Here is an 18,214-nt window from a genome sequence, read left to right as displayed (position 1 = left end):
AGATACTGCTTTTGTAGTGCTTTCCCTGATCTAGTTTATCAGCTTATCAATAATTTTGTTTTTGCTTAATAAATACATGTGTATATATTAACTCTTACTTTTTAAACTTCTAAATTATTTCAACGTTTTTCACCGTAAGACTTTTTTTTAGTTGAAATTGAAAATGTTTATTATTATTAATAAAAATAATAATACATTTTATTTATATAGCACCTTTCTAATGCTCAACGTGCTTTTTACAGGCATTTGGACCATCCACCAATTTACTAAACCTGCTTGTTTAGGGCAGGGTTGCTGACTCGCTGGCCAGTTACCAACATTAGTTCTTTTAGCCTGCACTTCTTTGGACTGTAGGAGGATGCTCATGCAGACACTGGGAGAACATGCAAACTCCATACAGGGAGGACCTGAGGTGCTTACCCCAGTCTCCTTATTGCAAGGCAGCACCGCTATCCATGTGCCCTGTGCACCTCGATTAGGAACAGGAAGATCCATAAACTTATCTAATAGAAATATTAACTTGCTTAAAAGATATTGACAGTTTGCATGGGTCTTTTTTTTTTCTTCTTATGTTAAAGAACATCTACAACTGAAAGCTTTAATTTGGAAAAAGTTTTTATAGTTTTGAAATTAAAAAAGGACATTTTAGATTTTAGAAAAAAAATACTTTAAGTAATGCAGGCATTCTAGTTGTAATTAAGTGAAATTATGGTAAAGATGTAACTAATTGTTCACATGTGTATTTGATAACACTTTTTGTGATGTTGGTGAATCTAGTTTGAATATCTACAGTATTTAATACTTTTTTTTTCCTGATATGTTTTCTAGATATCAACTGGAACTAAAAGAGGAATATTTGAAAAGGACTGAAAAAATTACTGAAGATGAAAAAAGAATTAAAGGTGTATGGATTTTCTAATGACAACCCATTTTTCTTAAAATTGCCATACTTTTCACAAGGTTGTGAAATCCTCTTGGGAGCTGCTGTAACTACAGGGCTTTGTTTAAATAAAGGTCTTAATTTAATGCCAACACGCTCAACTTCATGTTTAGTCAGATGGCATGCACTGATTTTTCTGTCTGCTATTTCAGAAATAAAATAATAATTCACCTTTTGTTTCTCTTTAGATATTCATAAGCATGCTTACTGTTTGCCCCTTTAATAGCAATAAAAAATGTTCTTCAATTATTATCTTGCCTTACAAGCATTTTAATTTCTTTTATTTGTTGACCATGGCTGCATGTAATAAAAGACAACATCTAATCAGAGTATGTGTTGCCATCCAAACCAGTATATGTGCTTATTAATAAGGAGCTGTTTTTTAATGAAAGTAGATGGTTTGAAATCTAAGTAATCATAGACCTCATGGTTTTTTTTGTTTTTTTTCTTTCTTCAAATAGCACCGCCTGCTTTTTCTTTTTCCTCTTGGCATTATTCCCCAAAATGATCACTCTTATAGTTGAAGTCTTCTGTAGAGACAATGTGTCAGTGGTCATTCCTTAATTATATTTGGTCACTTCAGAATTCTGTCTCCTTGAATAAACTTTGGAATTAGCACATTGGGTGATCTATTTGATACTTCTGACTTCAAGTCATTGAGAAATCTTTCTCTTCTTTTTTTCTTTTTTTTCTGCAAATTCTTTTAACACTTAGGGCCTATGGTGCCTATCTTACTTTGCCTCTTTCAGGTCATTCTCATTTTCCCCACCTGACATGCTTCCTATTCTCTACTATAGAAGCTTCAGATTTCTGTTACACAAGTCATCCTATAAGCTTCTTCCCTTATCTCTTAGTTGGCACATGATCTCGCATTATCCCCACTGCATGTCATATATAGTCCTCACAACTAGAAATCATAATCATCTCTTTACTTACTTTAAATGAATAAAGTCTTTCCAATCCTTTGCAAACTACACTTAAATGGGTGTTGTCATTGATTGTTGCTGGCATTTTTGACTACTGAATTAAATTCTGCTAGTCCATCCCTCAGTGTTTTCTTGTGCTTGTGGCATGTTCATGCTCATGTACTGGCTTGGTCTTCCAGTTTTGACTTTCTGTTCTTTAATTTCTCATTCATTTTATTTGATGTTTCTTATACTTTTCTCTTTATTATATTATACTAGACTTCTCTGTCCTTCCTTTCTCTTTGTAGCAAAATCGGTTTGTCTACTTGGTCTCAGTTGCTGCTAAATTACCTTTTACTTCCAGATGAAAAACCTATTAAATAGGTGGTACTGGCTGCTCTAATTCTATAGTTTTGTTCACCTTGAATTATTATCTGCATGAAAAATTTTATTAATTAGAATTTTGCTGTTTTCCTGATGAAATCTTTTAATGTCTAGAAGTCTGTGATGCAGTGGCTCCTTTTTTTGGTTGTGGCGGTGTGATGAGCTCAACCTTATCACTGTTCCTGGTGTTTGATACATAATTTGATATATTTCTTCTGAAGGTGTGGGTGACAAGTGCATTTGAGGGAGTGTTATTTCTGATAATCATTCCTTGCTGTTATCTTTTTTTTTTCTTTGATCATATAAATAAAATTTTGATAGGAAAAAAACACATTAGTAATTTGTCAGCAAATGTCTTAATGGTAAGATGAAAAATATGGAGTTGGTGTAAATATTGAGGCTCTTGTACTCTGGTAGCTCCAACTTTTCATATAAAAAAATATAAATGGTATGCGTTAAAGTTTATTGAATTGGAATGGAAAAATTGGAAGGTTGAAGATTTGTTAACTGCTATATTTTCCTGAAAAAAAAAAACATGCAATACTCTTTATTTAAAACACTCTTAGATTATGTTCATTCTTGAGGTTGTTATCAATGTAATTTCTAATAGGTTTTGATATAGTTGGTTTTGTTTTTCATTAATTTTTCTCTGTTAATTTTAATATCATTTTTTCTGTTCTGAATTTGGGAGTTTTAAATTATTATGTAATAAATATTCCTACAAAGGTGCTTATTGATTTTTTTTTTTCTCTTAGTGGAGACTACACGTTTAAAAGAGGAGTCTGCAACACTCAATCAGAAGAAAGAAGACCATAAGAAAGCTTTATCAGAACTAAAGAAAGCAGAGGTTGGTGTTTAATGTATTGTTGTTCGTCAACTGCACTGAAAATCTCTAAAGCAGAAATATAAAATTTGGCTATTAATTAAAAAAAGAATGCTCATGGATTGCACTTAATTTGTCCATGGGGGAAATTTGGCTTTGTACAGAAGCCCTTTAACACACCAGAATGAATTAAAAGGAAGACAAATTTATAAAGAACAGCAACCTCCCGGACAAATTCACACCAGAATGACTAAAAGGAGAAAAAAACATCTGTCTTTGCTAATGATAAAAAAGAGGAGTCATAGTCACAGTGAGGCAGCATTGTTTATTATGGCAATCAGTTTTGTTTTATTCTCTCTCTTCCACCAGCAGGTTGTGAGTGTATCCTGTAACTGAGACTGCCTTTTTAAACTACTTATTAATTCAGTCGGCCTCTTTTGAAGTGATCTTACTGACCTAGCATGCCACACTATAGAAAATCAAATTGGACTGTTTATGTTAGGGTAATCTTTTAGAGAGCAATAAAATCAAACTGGGCAAATGCAAACATTACACAAAAGCAAGTAGAGCAGTTGGGTGTCTTTGATCCACAGTAAACATTAGGTTTTAATGCAAAAGCAAGATGTTCATGTTTATTAAGTTTTCACTTGAATGTTAAAGTTTAAAAAAATGTTAAGATCCATATTATAAATATTAAATATGTACATTGTGATCCAACAGTGTAGCAATTGATGTTCTAGCTAGAAAGATGAGCAGCAAAGGCTTGAAGGCAACTGAATACATCTAATGTATTATATGCTAGGTAATCTTGACAGCTGTGACTAAAAGATCTATAGATATTCTGTGAATATATTATAATGAATTAAGTTTAACTGCAGTTATGAAACAAGTGCATTAGTTGAAGACCTTTTAAATCAAACAAATTTAGATTTTTTTTAAACCTATCAATGAGTGATTATTGTTTTAAGATTTACTTTAAGATTACTGTTTTTGGATGAATGTATAATTTATGTCGTGGATTACTGTATTAACCATAAGTGTAATGACCATCCATTCCTTTTTTTAATTTTTTTTTATAAAGATTGAATTGGATTTCGCTAATTCCCAGCTAGCTCTACTTACTCAGCAAAATGATCTGCTAAAGGAAAGACTTAACGAAACAACAGATTACCCACTCCTTAAAAGGGAAAATTTGGAACTACAGGCTCAAACAAAAACGCAAAGGAAGCATCTTGAAGAGGCCCAAGAGGAGATCAATCACTTGAGAGAAGGTTAATCAGCAGTGTTTAATTTTCCTCACGTTTGTGTTCAGATGTATGTTTTATAAAAATGTTCTGTGCCTTTTAGTTTACAAATTCAACATTATATTTAATGTAACCAAAAATGCCATGTACAGTACTGGTACTGTGGAATAAGAAGTACTTTTCAATGTCAAGATCAAAGAGTTTACAAGGTTTTTATCACTACCATGTATCTATTTGCCATGTTAAGTTCCAGACACCTGTAATTAAAAAAACTGCTTCAGGAAATACCTGGAAGGATAAATTACCTTTGCCTCATCTTCACCATGTAGTAATAGTTGCTAAAAATATCCTCAATTTACACAAAGGACATAGCTTTCTGTCATAATTTACTATTAAATCTGAAAAACCAGTGCTAAATATTTTTGTGGGATAAAAAGATTTCTTTTGATTTTAGTTGCTTTTGTCTGTCGTCTAGCTCTCCCACAATAATTTAAGTTAACAATATTTATTTGGAGTAATATAAATTGTTGCTTCCATTCACAGTTGCTTAATTTATGGCATAATTCATAGCTTTCTTGAACGCTAAATTTTTGCTAGGGCTGAACAAAGCATTTTGATTTGACCATTGCTCCTGAACTGTTTTTTTTTTGTTGTTTTTTTTTAAATAGCTATTTTGTCTTTGAGTTATATTTGGTCATTTCTGTGCTGAAATCTCTCTATTATATAATAAAAAAAATCCTGGGATGAGACGAGACTTTTTATCCTGGCACAAAATGTAACTTTTTTTCAGATCGATGCTTTCATGTCCCGTAAGATGACACTTTGTGCCAAGAGATTTAACGATCCCTGGGGCCAGAAATAAAAGACAAAGAGTAGATGACAAAGTAGAACGTCGTAAAGAATTCAAAAACGTTAGCACGATACATATACAGAGCAGGTTAGAGATAATGAAAGTACGAAAATTCAAAAGTCTCAAAAAATGATAGTAAAGATTGCATTAGCGCAAACAAATGGAAATTATTACTCTGTGAAATAACGGAACAGCGAAAAGAGATTGAATATATTGTTCGGATTTAAACTTTAAGTAGGAGACTTGTAGATCGTCTAATTCGTGTTGCCATCCAGGAAAAGTAGTATTTCTTCCCAATAAAGAGGTTTATATGCGGGAATTAAAAGATTTGTTGTTTGGTGAAAGTGAAATCCACATATGCGAGCGGCAGAGATGTAAAGTGACTTGCACTTGCACGTAGCGCAGGTTGAGTGGGTTGGCAAGCGAAGCGAGCAGGGGGCGAAGCCCCATAGTACTTTAAAAGAAAATTGTCTCTTTCCTTTTAATTTTTATTGTAGAAATAATCATTACCAGTTTTGGTTTCCTCTTACAATTGCACACAAACTCAGGTCTGTGCTAACTTCAGATTTTGAACCGTTACCTTGTTGAATTATACATTACAATTAAGTTTTATCTATTGGACAACTAAACTTGCAATTTTTGACAAATATGCTTAAATTGTTTGTAGTTAATGGTGGACTCACTGATAACAGTTTGACAAAGTCTTGAGACAGCAAAGAAGTACCAAATCATCATACCTCACCCCTGTTCAAAATTGTTAGATATGAGAGTTATAAGATGGTTCTGATCAAAATATGATCCTTCTTAATGTTTTAGGAAAAATGAGGCCTTGACCAGAAAAGTTTTATAGTAGCTATTGTAAACAGTGGCAGGTTTTGATATTCTGTGTCTCATTCCTGGGCCAGTCACTATTTTTGTGAAATATGCACATTTTCTCTTTGTCAACTTGGATTCTCTGCAGTGACACCTCTTGTGAATCTTATGGATACTTTGACACTGCTATTAAGAATACAGTCAGATCAGTAAAGGTTTTTATTGACTGTTCACTCCTGGCAAGATGGACAAAATTCTAATTCATTACCGCTATGTTAAAAAATGTCTATTTCCTATATGTTCTAGATCTTTTAGTGAGCAGTTCTAGCAATTGTGCCATTGCAGCCCAGACAAAGACTTAAAAAAATAAATAAAGATGGGTCACTTTCTCTTTTTCCTTGCTGTCCATATAGCTTATTTCTAGATTTTGGTTTTAAGTATAAATTACTAAAAATGTATGCCTTCTGTGATAAATTGTCAGGAAAAGATGTCTTCAATGTTTAGGTGAAGTATTAATGAAAAAGGTATTTCCTTATGTGGCCTGCTTCAGTAGTAATAGTTTGTTTTGTACTACCATTACAGCTGTATCAGCTTACTAGTTATGAAAAAATTTACTGCTTCTGTAATTGATTTTGTTGTCCGAAAGAGTAAAGATTTCATGGTCTGTTGCTGTTGCAGAACAGTAGAATCTTACGAGTGGAGAAAAATCCTTTAAAACAAGTGAAGCTGAAAGTCTATCCTGAACTGTAATTTGCAGTGATCCCAGAATATTATAGAGCTGAGGAGTAAAGAATTTAAATTTAATTACATGTTTTGCTCCTTCAGTTGTAGTCTTTGCATTTAGCGGATTTCTTGATGTTTTCATTTTTTTTTTTTTTTTTAAATTATGATTGAACCTTGAATGCCAGCCTATCGTGGATGAAACGGGTTAAGAAAATGGATATATAGATGGATAATTGAAGTTCGTGTGCATCATTTTTAATTATGTTAGATGTCCTTCGGTATGGTACTTCTTTTTGATATGAGATACAAATGTAATTGAAAATAGTTGATCTTTGTTTCTATAGCAACTGTCTATCCAGTGGCATACCAGGAGATTGAGAGGAACTAAACGTTCCGTGTATACTTTATTTATTTCCTGACTCTGAAGTATAACAAAAGTGCAGCTTGTCGAAGTGCACATGCCAGAATTTATGTTGAAAATGGGATTAATAAGTATGTGTACCAAGATTTTTGTTTTCCTCTTCTCCATTTACATTTACTTTCCTTAAAATTGTTTTAATTGTTTTGCTTTTTAAATTAATGCCTCACAACTTCAGTGATTTAAGTTTTAAGTCCCAGCCCATTCATTATCTGTGTGGAGTTATGTTGTTATATCCATTTCCTCTAGGTTTACCACTTAATGCATTGTCACTATTTTTAACTAGTGTGAAGGATTGTGGGTGCATTTGCATTTGAGGCATTCTGTCCAGAGCTAGTTCCTACAACAATTCTGGGATATACCCTAGTTCTCTACAATCCTTTAATGGACTAAGCAGGCTTAGAAAATGTGTGAGTTAGTGTTGATTTAATATTTGTAGTGCTCAGTGGACATAAGTTAGTAGATAAGACGTTGAAAAGGTACAAACATAACCATGTGATTTAAAGCTTTCCATATGGAAGAAGATGGGGAAATCTTGATTCTTAGCTCCTCAAATGAGTATTTGCTTTGCAAAATATTTGGTTAAATGAGCCAGTGGGATCTTGTGAGGCTTATGATTTATGTTTTTGATACCCATTGTACGGACATCCTTACCTGGCAGAGGATTTCTCTCTGAATTGCATTTCCCATGTTTTCTTCCATTTTTTTCTGTACAGGTGTTTTTTTCTTGTCTTAGGGAGTCGAGGCTTGGGGTCTGTCAAAAATCTTTGTTTTCAGAACATTATTCTTACTTGAGCTTTGCCTGAGTGAATCCTATGTCTCATGTGCAGTGGATAAACAATGTCTTTTATTTCAATTTTTTTTTCTTCTTCACTGTACCTTATCATGGGCTGTTTCTCAGTTAATCCACTAGGGGGCACAGTAGGTTTACACTGCAAACTTCTAATCTTAAGGGCAGTGCTTGAAGATTATTGTATCAGATTATTGTATAATTAGAAGTATAGATGTTCTAGCATGTTATTTGAGCATTTCGTCAAATTAATTGATTAAAATATATACTTTTAGTTAATGTGAATTATCCTTCAATGTTTAAGACTGTCCTCTGGCTGAAAATAGACTTTCTTAAAGGGAGGTTCACCAATGGAGGTCTGTATAGTTGACGTTTGCTCTTCTCACCTTTTCTGTCTGGTGAAGGAAGCTGTGCACTGAATGTGGTATATTGGACACATCCTGTTCCATATTACATGAGTGGTTTTTACGTCATCAAAAAATTCTGTGCTATGCCATATGAACTCATGCGCAGAAATTTTATTTTTCCATGTCCTTTACATTTTCTTTGTTTTGCATACTGTGCATCAGCAAGGTATTGCAACTGAAAGCATGGGAACACCACTTGAATAAATTACTGCCATTTTAAAATATATGATTATTTAGGGTGGCACAGTGCTACCTCATGGATCTAATGTCCTCTGTTTAAATTCCAAACCCGGTCACTAGTTATGTGCACATATATGTCTCTATCTCAGTTTTTCTTTGGATACTCCAATCTTTCTCCCTTAATTTAAAATACATATATATTGGTGAGTCGATTTATATTGTCGTCAGTGTGTACATTGCTGGGTCACTGCATTCGACCAATAGACCATCCACTATTAGTTCCTGCATGGTTCCAGTTGCTGTTGGGATATTTACTAACCCCTGTCAAACCCCCTACCCCAGTCAGAATGAGTGGGTTTAAAAATGTTACTTTAAAGTATATTGTTTTATGTGTTTTATAACAGGGTAGCACAATGGTTGGTGCAGCTGCCTCTGAGCTTCTATGTGTAAAAAAAAATTTGAGCAGTAATAACATTGAATTAAACATGGAAAACCTTTTAATATTGATTTTAAGTTTTTCATTTAGTTATAAGATATAGTTATAAATTTCTTCTGCTTAAATTAGAATGATTTTCCTTTGTTCCTTGTTAACTTTATGCTTTGTAATCACTTATTTTTTGTGTGAGGTTTGTGGTGTGGTTTAATAATTCATGTGAAATAAAGTTGTCTGTTGAATAAATTGGAGTGATTATCATATCATCGTCAGTTTGGTAAATCTTATAAATACCACTTGTACTTATTTAGTCAGTGAATGTCTGAAGATGTATAGCTGTGTCAATTTCCTGAACAAAGTTCAGTAGATGATGGACAAAGATTTCAATGAGATGCATACATTTGTTTAAGTTGAAAATTATGGATGCAGTAAGAACCTATGTAGATACAGTTGACTAATCACGTTTTCAGTTTATGTCCAATGCTGTTTGAAAATCAGAATAGCCCTTGAAAGTGTTGTATTTTTTTTAACATGTGTGGAAGTATGGAGATCTGATTCTTTGTGCAATAGCATCATTTGATTAAGAGCACTAAATCAAATAACACTAAGAAATAACAGTTAGCTGTTGTTTATTTGTGAAAAATGCAATAAGCTCTAATAGAAAAAAGTAATATAACCTTAGCGTAATTTTTTTTCCTAAATTTCATTATAATTTTGGTGCATACAACGATTTGTATATTAAAAAATAGTCTTTGCAATAGTAGAAAAGCTTGTGTCCAAAGATCATTTTGCAAGTAGTCTTACTTTTAGAGATGTATATGTTTCTATACTTGTAGCAGAAGTTTCAAGATACTTCCATCATAGTATACCTGAATATTCAGTTTCCAACAAAAAATGGAAAAATAACCCTGGGATTCAATTAAACCAGGGCACCATGTGGAAAATAGATTTTGGTGGAAAACTAAATCCATAAACATTGTAGCTTGGTTCTGTTATATGTCCCAACAACAAACTCTTTTTAAAAGATGTGTTTGCAATGATTTTTTGTAGACACTGATAAAATATTGTAGGATCCCTATAGACTTGAAACAAAATTGTCATTAACACATTAATTAATTGATGAACAGCATATTTCATAACTTTCTACAGGCAAAGATTGTTGGATATAAACATCACATTTTAATTATTTAGCACATAATACACTTTATTAAGAAGTCAATATGTTTGTATGAAGTTATTTAACTTTTAGGTTTTGTGAAGGATGGAGAAAAGATTTACATTTTAGTGGTACATTTATGTGCCTTGTTAACTATGCATAGCCATTGAACATGTTGTTCTCTTCCTCTTAGGAGTAGCTGTTGTACTAATGTAGTACTGCAATAAAGATATGAATTAATTAAAATTTTGTACATGCAGAGAACTATTTGTGGTAGTGTGTTTCATGTACATTTCAAATTCTGTCATGAGATATTATTGTAAAAAGCACACCTTGACACAGCTTGCGTGTGTTGTATTCAAATGAATAGAACCTTTGAAAGATTTACATCATCTTGTCTGTTTAGAGACTTTCATGTCTTCTATTTAGTGTTATATTCCCGCTAGCACATTCTAAAACAGTTTTCTTGTGATGCATTATTCAGTCCAGAAACTTAATTGTGCAAACTCTGCAGTTTAAAAGTAAAACTGATTTAGTGTTAGTTTCTGTTTCCAATTTGTGAAGCTTTATTAGAATTCAAGTCATTTTTTCCTTTGTAAAGCATTCAGAGTTTATAAATGTTTTGCACAGAATATTTTCCATTAAGGGAGCCTAATCTAACATCTTTCAAACTTCCATATACAAAATCCAAAACACAAAAATCCTGTCTGTTCAAATATTCCTTTGGTTTAGTAAGTGACTGGTTTTTTTTTTTCTTTTCTTTTTTTAAATATTGCCACTTTTAATTAATGAAAATTGATCATAAGTCAGTTTTATTTACTGCTCTCAAATACTTGTTAGTGTTCTGCAAAGTCTTAGGTACTTAGTTCACAGAAATATTTGTCTTAAATAGTTATTTTATGTCTTCTGAATTAGTACGTCAAATGGAATTTTTTTTTTTGTTTAGAATTCTAAATAATCATTTTGCAAAAATGAAGCCATACAATAAGATATTTGTTTGTCCTTAATGTAAGAAATTAACAGTAATAGTTAAATAACATGAGATCTTTGTAGGTGTATAGCATGGCGATTGATTAAGCAAATTTAACAGACAGGTGCTAATGAACAGTGATGTAGTATAATGTGTATGAAACAGAAGCTGTGTTTACTGGAAATATAACTTGGCGATGGACAACCATACTGAAAAGGTGAGGTTGTGGTAAATGTGGTGGTTTAATCTACACCATGGCAAAAGTGTACATAGCAGCAAGATACAAGGAGGTCAACAACATATATTTATGGAGCACATTTTCATACAGACTGTGTAGCTCAGTGTGCTTTACAAAATGTAAAAAAAGGAGTCTAAAACATAAACAAACAAGTTTAGGCAATAATATAAAACAGTATGTAACAAAGAAAAAGGTAAGGTCGAATGGCCAGGAGAGCAGGAAAAAAAAAAAACTCTCTAGTTAGGCTGGATAGAAAAAACTAAATTTGCAGGTTTTCAAACACGAAAAGCTCTCGCAGTCCCCACTGGGCATTCTACCTAACATAGATGTTCTAAAATCTGTCCTTATTGTTTTTAGGTTTCAAATGTAAGAAATTGATGATGGTCATGTAGACATCTGGGTCGCATACTGTTCAATCCATAAACACGGGGGGCAGCATGGTTCCTTAAACAAGTGCTGGTGGTGCAGATTGCCACCACAGAAGAACCAGAAAAGAGAGTAGAAAATAGTACAGATTAGTAGGGAATTGCAGAACCCAGAGGAAAATGATAAATCAGTCCCCATATAGTGTAATAGAGATACAACTAAACTATAGCTATGAAAAAGCCATTTTAAATAATGGATCTTTAGCTTTTTTTAGCAGATCCTTTTGTAAACAATGCAAAACTCCAGTGTGGATAGGGATAGTTTTCATTTACAGCTCTGCTTTTAAATTAAATATTGTAGTTGTCACCTAAGTCTTTTTCAAAGTACTGTATATCCAAGCTTTCTGTTTATATGGGCAGCAGTCTGAAGCGACTAGTAAATACAAATGACAGGCATCTTAAATGTTTACTATCAAAAAAGGTGTGCATTTAATAAATGCTGTAACAAGTAATAAAATAGATTTCTCAATATGGTGAAATATCATGTAGAATGTGACAATTCTAGTGTGGGGAGAAAAAACGTAGCCAAGAAGAAATTAATTTGGTCTGCATCAGTTTTCAGTTGTTCTTCATTGGGCTTTAGAGGACCTTATGTTTACAAGGAAAACCCTTCCCACACCAACTAGGATGACTTTATGGACTTGTGAAATTCTGATTCTTCAATCATAATGACACAAAAGAAACATACATTTGTTTGGCCAAGCTGTTTTTTCCCACTGTTTACCCATTCAGTTTTAATACTTCTGTACCAACTGGAGATGCACTTTCTTGTTTTCAGTGACAATGTTGGCACCTGACGTGGTCTTCAGCTGTAGTAACCAAATTAGAATAAACTCTGATAAGTGATGCATTCTGAGATGATATTCTGCATACCAATGTCAAATCTGATTATAATTTGCCTAGTTTTAACCTGTTTTGTTTGCTTGCACAATTCTGCTTTGACCCCTCTGATCCACAATCTGTTTTCATCCATGAGTTTTTCCTTTATACCATTTATGTTCTTATTCTTTGGAGAATGGTGTAGTGCCTAGGTTCTTCATTAATGTTACTCAGTATAATCATGTTTCATTGCAGGTTTTAGTATTTTACTTTCTTACTGTCTTGTGCTGAACCTTACATTTAGCAGGCTTTCAGATTCAAATTCATACAGGTTTTTCAAAAAACATTTCTCTCTTTACACATTAACCCTGTGGAAGGCAATGAGGAACCAAAAATGTTATGGTTGAAAGAGGAGCAATAGTCTGTGTACATGTATATTAACTAGTTATGCTACCTGCTGAAGATGTGTGATATAATAATTTAAAAATATTGCCATATATGTACCTTCAGTTGCTTTTCATTGTATCCGCTTATGTCTGAACCTCTCTTGACCGGCACTGTTCCTCACAAGCACGTTCCCATAAAGCCTGCTTCTCAGACTCTGTCATTATTTTTGAGGCACCTTTGTGGCCTTCTCAGACTCTGTCATTATTTTTGAGGCACCTTTGTGGCCTAAAGTCTGCTTTTATACTTCCCGTCTTCGGAGGTGACTCTCTCAGTGTGCATCCTATGCCTTTTTCCTTGTGTCACCAAATCCAAACTCGCCAATCAGATTGCTATGAAGCAATAAATAAAAATATAAAAAAATATTTTGATTTCAACTATTATTGGTATTATAATCTTTTTAAGTCCTCAAAGCTTGACATGTTTGGAGATTCTCAGCCTGTGTCTCTTGTATTCATTGTGCCTTTTTTTACATGATTTTAGAATTAAGCCATCCATCCTCTGACTACTTGGCACTTCAGGCAGACCTGAGAAGACTTGAAAATGCCATGAAGTTTGATGAAGAGGAATTTAAAAGTCAGAAGCAATTGCTAGAAAGACAGTTACAAAATGAGGTAATATTACCTGTGGCATTAACTGTTAAAACTCAATTATTAAATAGCTAATGAATTGTGTTAACATTATTAATTTCTTTCCTCAAGGTGGAAAATTCAGCACAGTTAAAAGCCCAGTTGGTGGATTGTGAAGAAAAAATCCGTTGGCTAAATTCACACGTTGAAGATTTAAAAACGCAGCTTCGCCAAACACAGCAAGGTTTGTTACTGTTATGTTCTGTTTTTAATTCCATCCTTTCATTTTATGACCTGATTATTTAATTCAGGGTTACAGGGAGTTGGGGATTATCCCAGAACAACTGGGGAATATTGTGGGACCCAGTCCTTAAATGTCGTACCTGTTCATTACAAGGCACACTTACTAATATACAACCACATTCACTAACAGCAGACTATTATATGACATTACACTTGTTCTGTATTTCAGACAAAAAATTAATTATTCTCATTTAAATATTAGAGGAAAATTTCTTCTCATCATCAGAAAACATAGCATTACCTCAGCTGGCAACTCTAATTTGTCTCTGTATAAGTGTAATGTATGCACTCTACTATGGAATAGCATTCGATTCCAATGCCGGTTTCATCTTCTTGAATTTTTGGAAAATTTAATGCAGCATTTTGGTATTGATATTCTACAGTAATTTTCCGAGATACTGAATTTGGGTCTTTCATTAGTTGTCAGTTATAATCATCAAAATTAAAAGAAATAAACATTTGAAATACATCAGTCTGTGTGTAATGAATGAATCTAATATGCAAGTTTCACTTTTTGAATGAAATTACTGAAATAAATCGACTTTGTCATGATATTCTAATTTTATAACCAGCACCTGTATTGTTTTGTGATATGTTACTTTACTTTCCTTTCAATTTATATTATAATATTTATATATTTTTTTCGTTTTGTATACAGTCTGAAGTGTTACTTCAATTAATAAGTTGTTAAGAACTTGTGATTTCCACATTTAGACACAAGTTGCCTACAGTTTATCACTGACTTTTTTTTTTTTTTTGGTTATGCTAGTGTATTGTGGTGGAGGTTCATCTGTTTGTTGTTTTAGTTCTTCTGTGCTACATAGTTCTAGTTAACTGTAGTGTAGGTATGAAAACTAGGTATATCAGCTTTATAGCACCCCCAAGTGTACACCTTTATCTGCAAGTGAATAACTGCCTTAAGTAAACAGAAATATCAATGAAAACTGCTTTATAATGCCCCACATGTATGGCATTCTAGCATGTGGACATACGACTTAAGTAAACTTATAGTTCTGTGTTGCTACTTAATAGTGTCCCACATAGACAGCAGCCTCAAACAAAGTGACTTGCTAGCTTGGCATAAACTGACCAAAATAGTTGTCTTCAGAACTGAGCATCACGCAACACCTCTGCCACTTACTAAAGCAGGGACTCGGTCACTGCATTAAATGCCCTTATAATAAACTCGTAATCCCAGGCCACCTTAAAAATTCCTTCGCACCTCTCCTCATCAGCGTCTTTTGTTTTGCAAATGCGTCGATCAGCACAAGCAGCAAGCAGCCTGTTATCCCACCACCCCTCACACCAATGAATCCGAGTCTGTTGCAAAATTCTCAGAGCTCAAATGTGTTTATCATGGTTTGAGGTGCCTGGAGCTGTACAGGGTAAATAATATATTATTATTTGGAACACTTGCATTTCATGTGTGTTCTGTTTCTAGAACGATCTATGTAAATGTAGGATGACAGGAAATGCAAGAAATGCAACACATACCCAAAACAAACTTTTTTCATGTTTTAGTACTAATGACAAAATTTTGACATAAAGTGTACAATGTGTGAAGACTGTTGTCCCAATATCAGAAACACTTTCACAAAAGGTACATCTATAACAAAACAAATGTGCTTTTATTCAAGAATATAACCGAAGAAAAAGAAATCAGGTTACAGTACAACTCTGACAGAAGTGCTTGGGTGGTACAATGGTAAGAACTGCTCACTCGTAATCAAGAGGCTGCGGGATTGATTCCAGGCACTTCCCAGAGTTACCATTTTGAGTAGTAGGCTGCACTTATTATTACTACAGGTAAAACAAACTTTTTTCATGTTTTAGTACTAATGACAAAATTTTGACATAAAGAGTCCAATGTGTGAAGACTGTTGTCCCAATATCAGAAACACTTTCACAAAAGGTACATCTATAACAAAACAAATGTGCTTTTATTCAAGAATATAACCGAAGAAAAAGAAATCAGGTTACAGTACAACTCTGACAGAAGTGCTTGGGTGGTACAATGGTAAGAACTGCTCACTCGTAATCAAGAGGCTGCGGGATTGATTCCAGGCACTTCCCAGAGTTACCATTTTGAGTAGTAGGCTGCACTTATTATTACTACAGGTAAAATTCTGTTACAACGAACTCCCAGAGACCTAAAAAATATTTTGTTGTAATGAAAATTTTGTTGTAATGTGATTCTGAATTTGTTACTATAGTGCTTTCTTTAACTTGCACCCAGGCATTTGCAATCATTTCAATAGCTTCATTTGCGTTAATTTTAATCTCCTCTTGCCTACAAGTTATGCTGATGAGAATTTTTCTCAGCATTTCCTTGTGATAATACACTTTCAGAGTGCGAATGATGCCCAAATCCAATGGCTGAAGCACTTCTGTGCAATTGGGTGGTAGGAATTCAACACAAACATTATCTAAATGTGGAAGCATGTTGTGGGCAGCACAGTTATCAATCAGGAATCAAATCATCCTTTTCTTCTTCATATTGTGAAGTTTCTAAACTCTTTTGAGACACTACCACCCCCACTCCACTCCCCACCCAACGAGAATGACATGCTGAAGTGCGTCCCAAAGCGCGATTGCAGCGTCTGTGGAAGATTGTTTGTCCGTTGCCAGGGCAGGGCAAAAACAGGCTCATAGCACTGCAGTGAAGCGACTCAGAAGCAAATCATAAAAGATCCAGGTTGCACTATAAGTCCCTGTTTTACACCCCAAAACACGAGGCTGAGTCTCAGTACTTTAGCAAAACCAGCTTTATTTAGCTTGAAACAGGAACGGCACAGTTATTTTTTTTAGTTTATTGTAGCGTGATCTGCCACTCTGCTATACATAGACACAGCAGTCAGGCAGGGTCGTGGCCAGATCAGTGATCAAGTAATCCTGTTACCTAAATTTACATTGTTCGTTGCATCACCCATTGATATCTTTTCTGTTTGCTTTTGCGAAGAGACACAGTATAGCTGAGCGACGCAGCAAAGCTTTGAGCCTGCAGTTAGTTGCCCTGGCAACAGATAAACAGTCTTCCATAGACGGGGAGATCGACTTTGCGACGCTCTTCGGCATGTCGTCCAGTTAGGGGAGGACCCAAGAGAGTTTATAAACCTCACATTGTCTTGAATGTGTGCCACATTAATAGGAATATTTCTTGAACAAGCATCACTGAACCACATAAAAACTGCTTTTTCAATGTCTTCAAATGCAGCAGTTCACATATAGTATGGTTTTTTTTTTGGGCTCGGTCTTTCAAGAAAGTTGACCGCGTTGTTGGCGAAATTCCGAATTCACTGGCAACGTCCTTTTTTTTTCTTTTTGCCGCAATCGAGAGTTGCAAAAATGTAAAGTTTTATTTTTTCTAATATGAACTGTTAGCGTTTTTTCGTGTCTGCCATTCCAATAGGAGGGTGACAATGAGTTAATTTCCAGTGGATGTTTTTCAAATGTTGATGAGCAATAAACAAAAGGTACCCCTGAAAACTGCAGGAAACAAAAAAGGCAAAAAAAAGTATGAGCAAAGTTCGAAGAAAGAAAAAAAAATTACAATGTTTCTGTTTGGGGATCTTTGTGCACAACTGAGCTGCAGCCACAGAACTAGCTGCTCTATGCATGATTCATTCAGGCATTTCAAGGTCTTTTGGGCACTTCGTTGTAATGAAAGTATCTGCTGAATGTACTTCGTAGTAACAAGATTTCTATAGACTCACGTCATAAGGAGAAACTGTCGGGACCATAAAAATATTTCATTGTAATGAAAATTTCATTGTAAAGATATTCGTTGTAAAGGAATTTTACCTGTATTATACAATAAAAACATACATTTGATTCGAGTCTGTAATCGCTGTTGTAAATTTGTGGTACTTGTAAAGGTTAGCATTTTTCTCTCAGTCACGTTCACACTCCTGTCACGCATGCTGACAAAGTACAATGCCACTCCTTATTTAGGAAAAGATCAGTTGTATAAACTGCATCAGGAGGTTCCACCTGCAGCTAAAGTCATTCCCGTACTGAAGCACATGTACTTTGTCAGCATGCCAGTGTCGATCAAACACAGGAAGCTCTGCAGTCTACTTGTGACTTTCTGCTGTAGGAAGATAAGTAAATAAATCAAGGTTAATAACATTCGATGTAGCTCTTATATAATTAACATTTAAATGTTTTTCATATAAAGACCATCACGAAACATAATCACAAACAGAACTTTGCACGATACCTTAGCGAGTTTGGCATGCCTTGCTGTTTCGTTGAAGGACATGCATGTGGCAGATTGACTGGCAGGACGGTGGCCAACCTCTTGCTGCATCCAAATGGTGCCATCTTTCGCCTTTATGCCTGGTGCAGCTGTGTTCTTATGTGTAAGTGGACGTTTGTTCT

At 34.2% G+C, this 18,214-nt stretch overlaps 1 protein-coding gene across 3 annotated transcripts in view; it reads left to right on the top strand.

Annotated features, from left to right (window-relative positions):
- Nucleotides 1-18,214, top strand: part of ofd1 (OFD1 centriole and centriolar satellite protein) — a 137,675-nt gene that overhangs the window by 63,883 nt on the left and 55,578 nt on the right. For all 3 annotated transcript variants that reach the window (XM_039743606.1, XM_039743603.1, XM_039743604.1), the window contains exons 12-16: nucleotides 829-902; nucleotides 2,985-3,076; nucleotides 4,134-4,323; nucleotides 13,446-13,576; nucleotides 13,664-13,775. In XM_039743606.1, the coding sequence (XP_039599540.1) occupies nucleotides 829-902; nucleotides 2,985-3,076; nucleotides 4,134-4,323; nucleotides 13,446-13,576; nucleotides 13,664-13,775 (599 nt within the window). The remainder of the gene's footprint in view (nucleotides 1-828; nucleotides 903-2,984; nucleotides 3,077-4,133; nucleotides 4,324-13,445; nucleotides 13,577-13,663; nucleotides 13,776-18,214) is intronic.

The sequence above is a fragment of the Polypterus senegalus genome, chromosome 2 (assembly GCF_016835505.1).
Source record: "Polypterus senegalus isolate Bchr_013 chromosome 2, ASM1683550v1, whole genome shotgun sequence".
Taxonomy (NCBI): domain Eukaryota; kingdom Metazoa; phylum Chordata; class Cladistia; order Polypteriformes; family Polypteridae; genus Polypterus; species Polypterus senegalus.
This window is presented reverse-complemented; position numbering and strand designations above follow the sequence as displayed.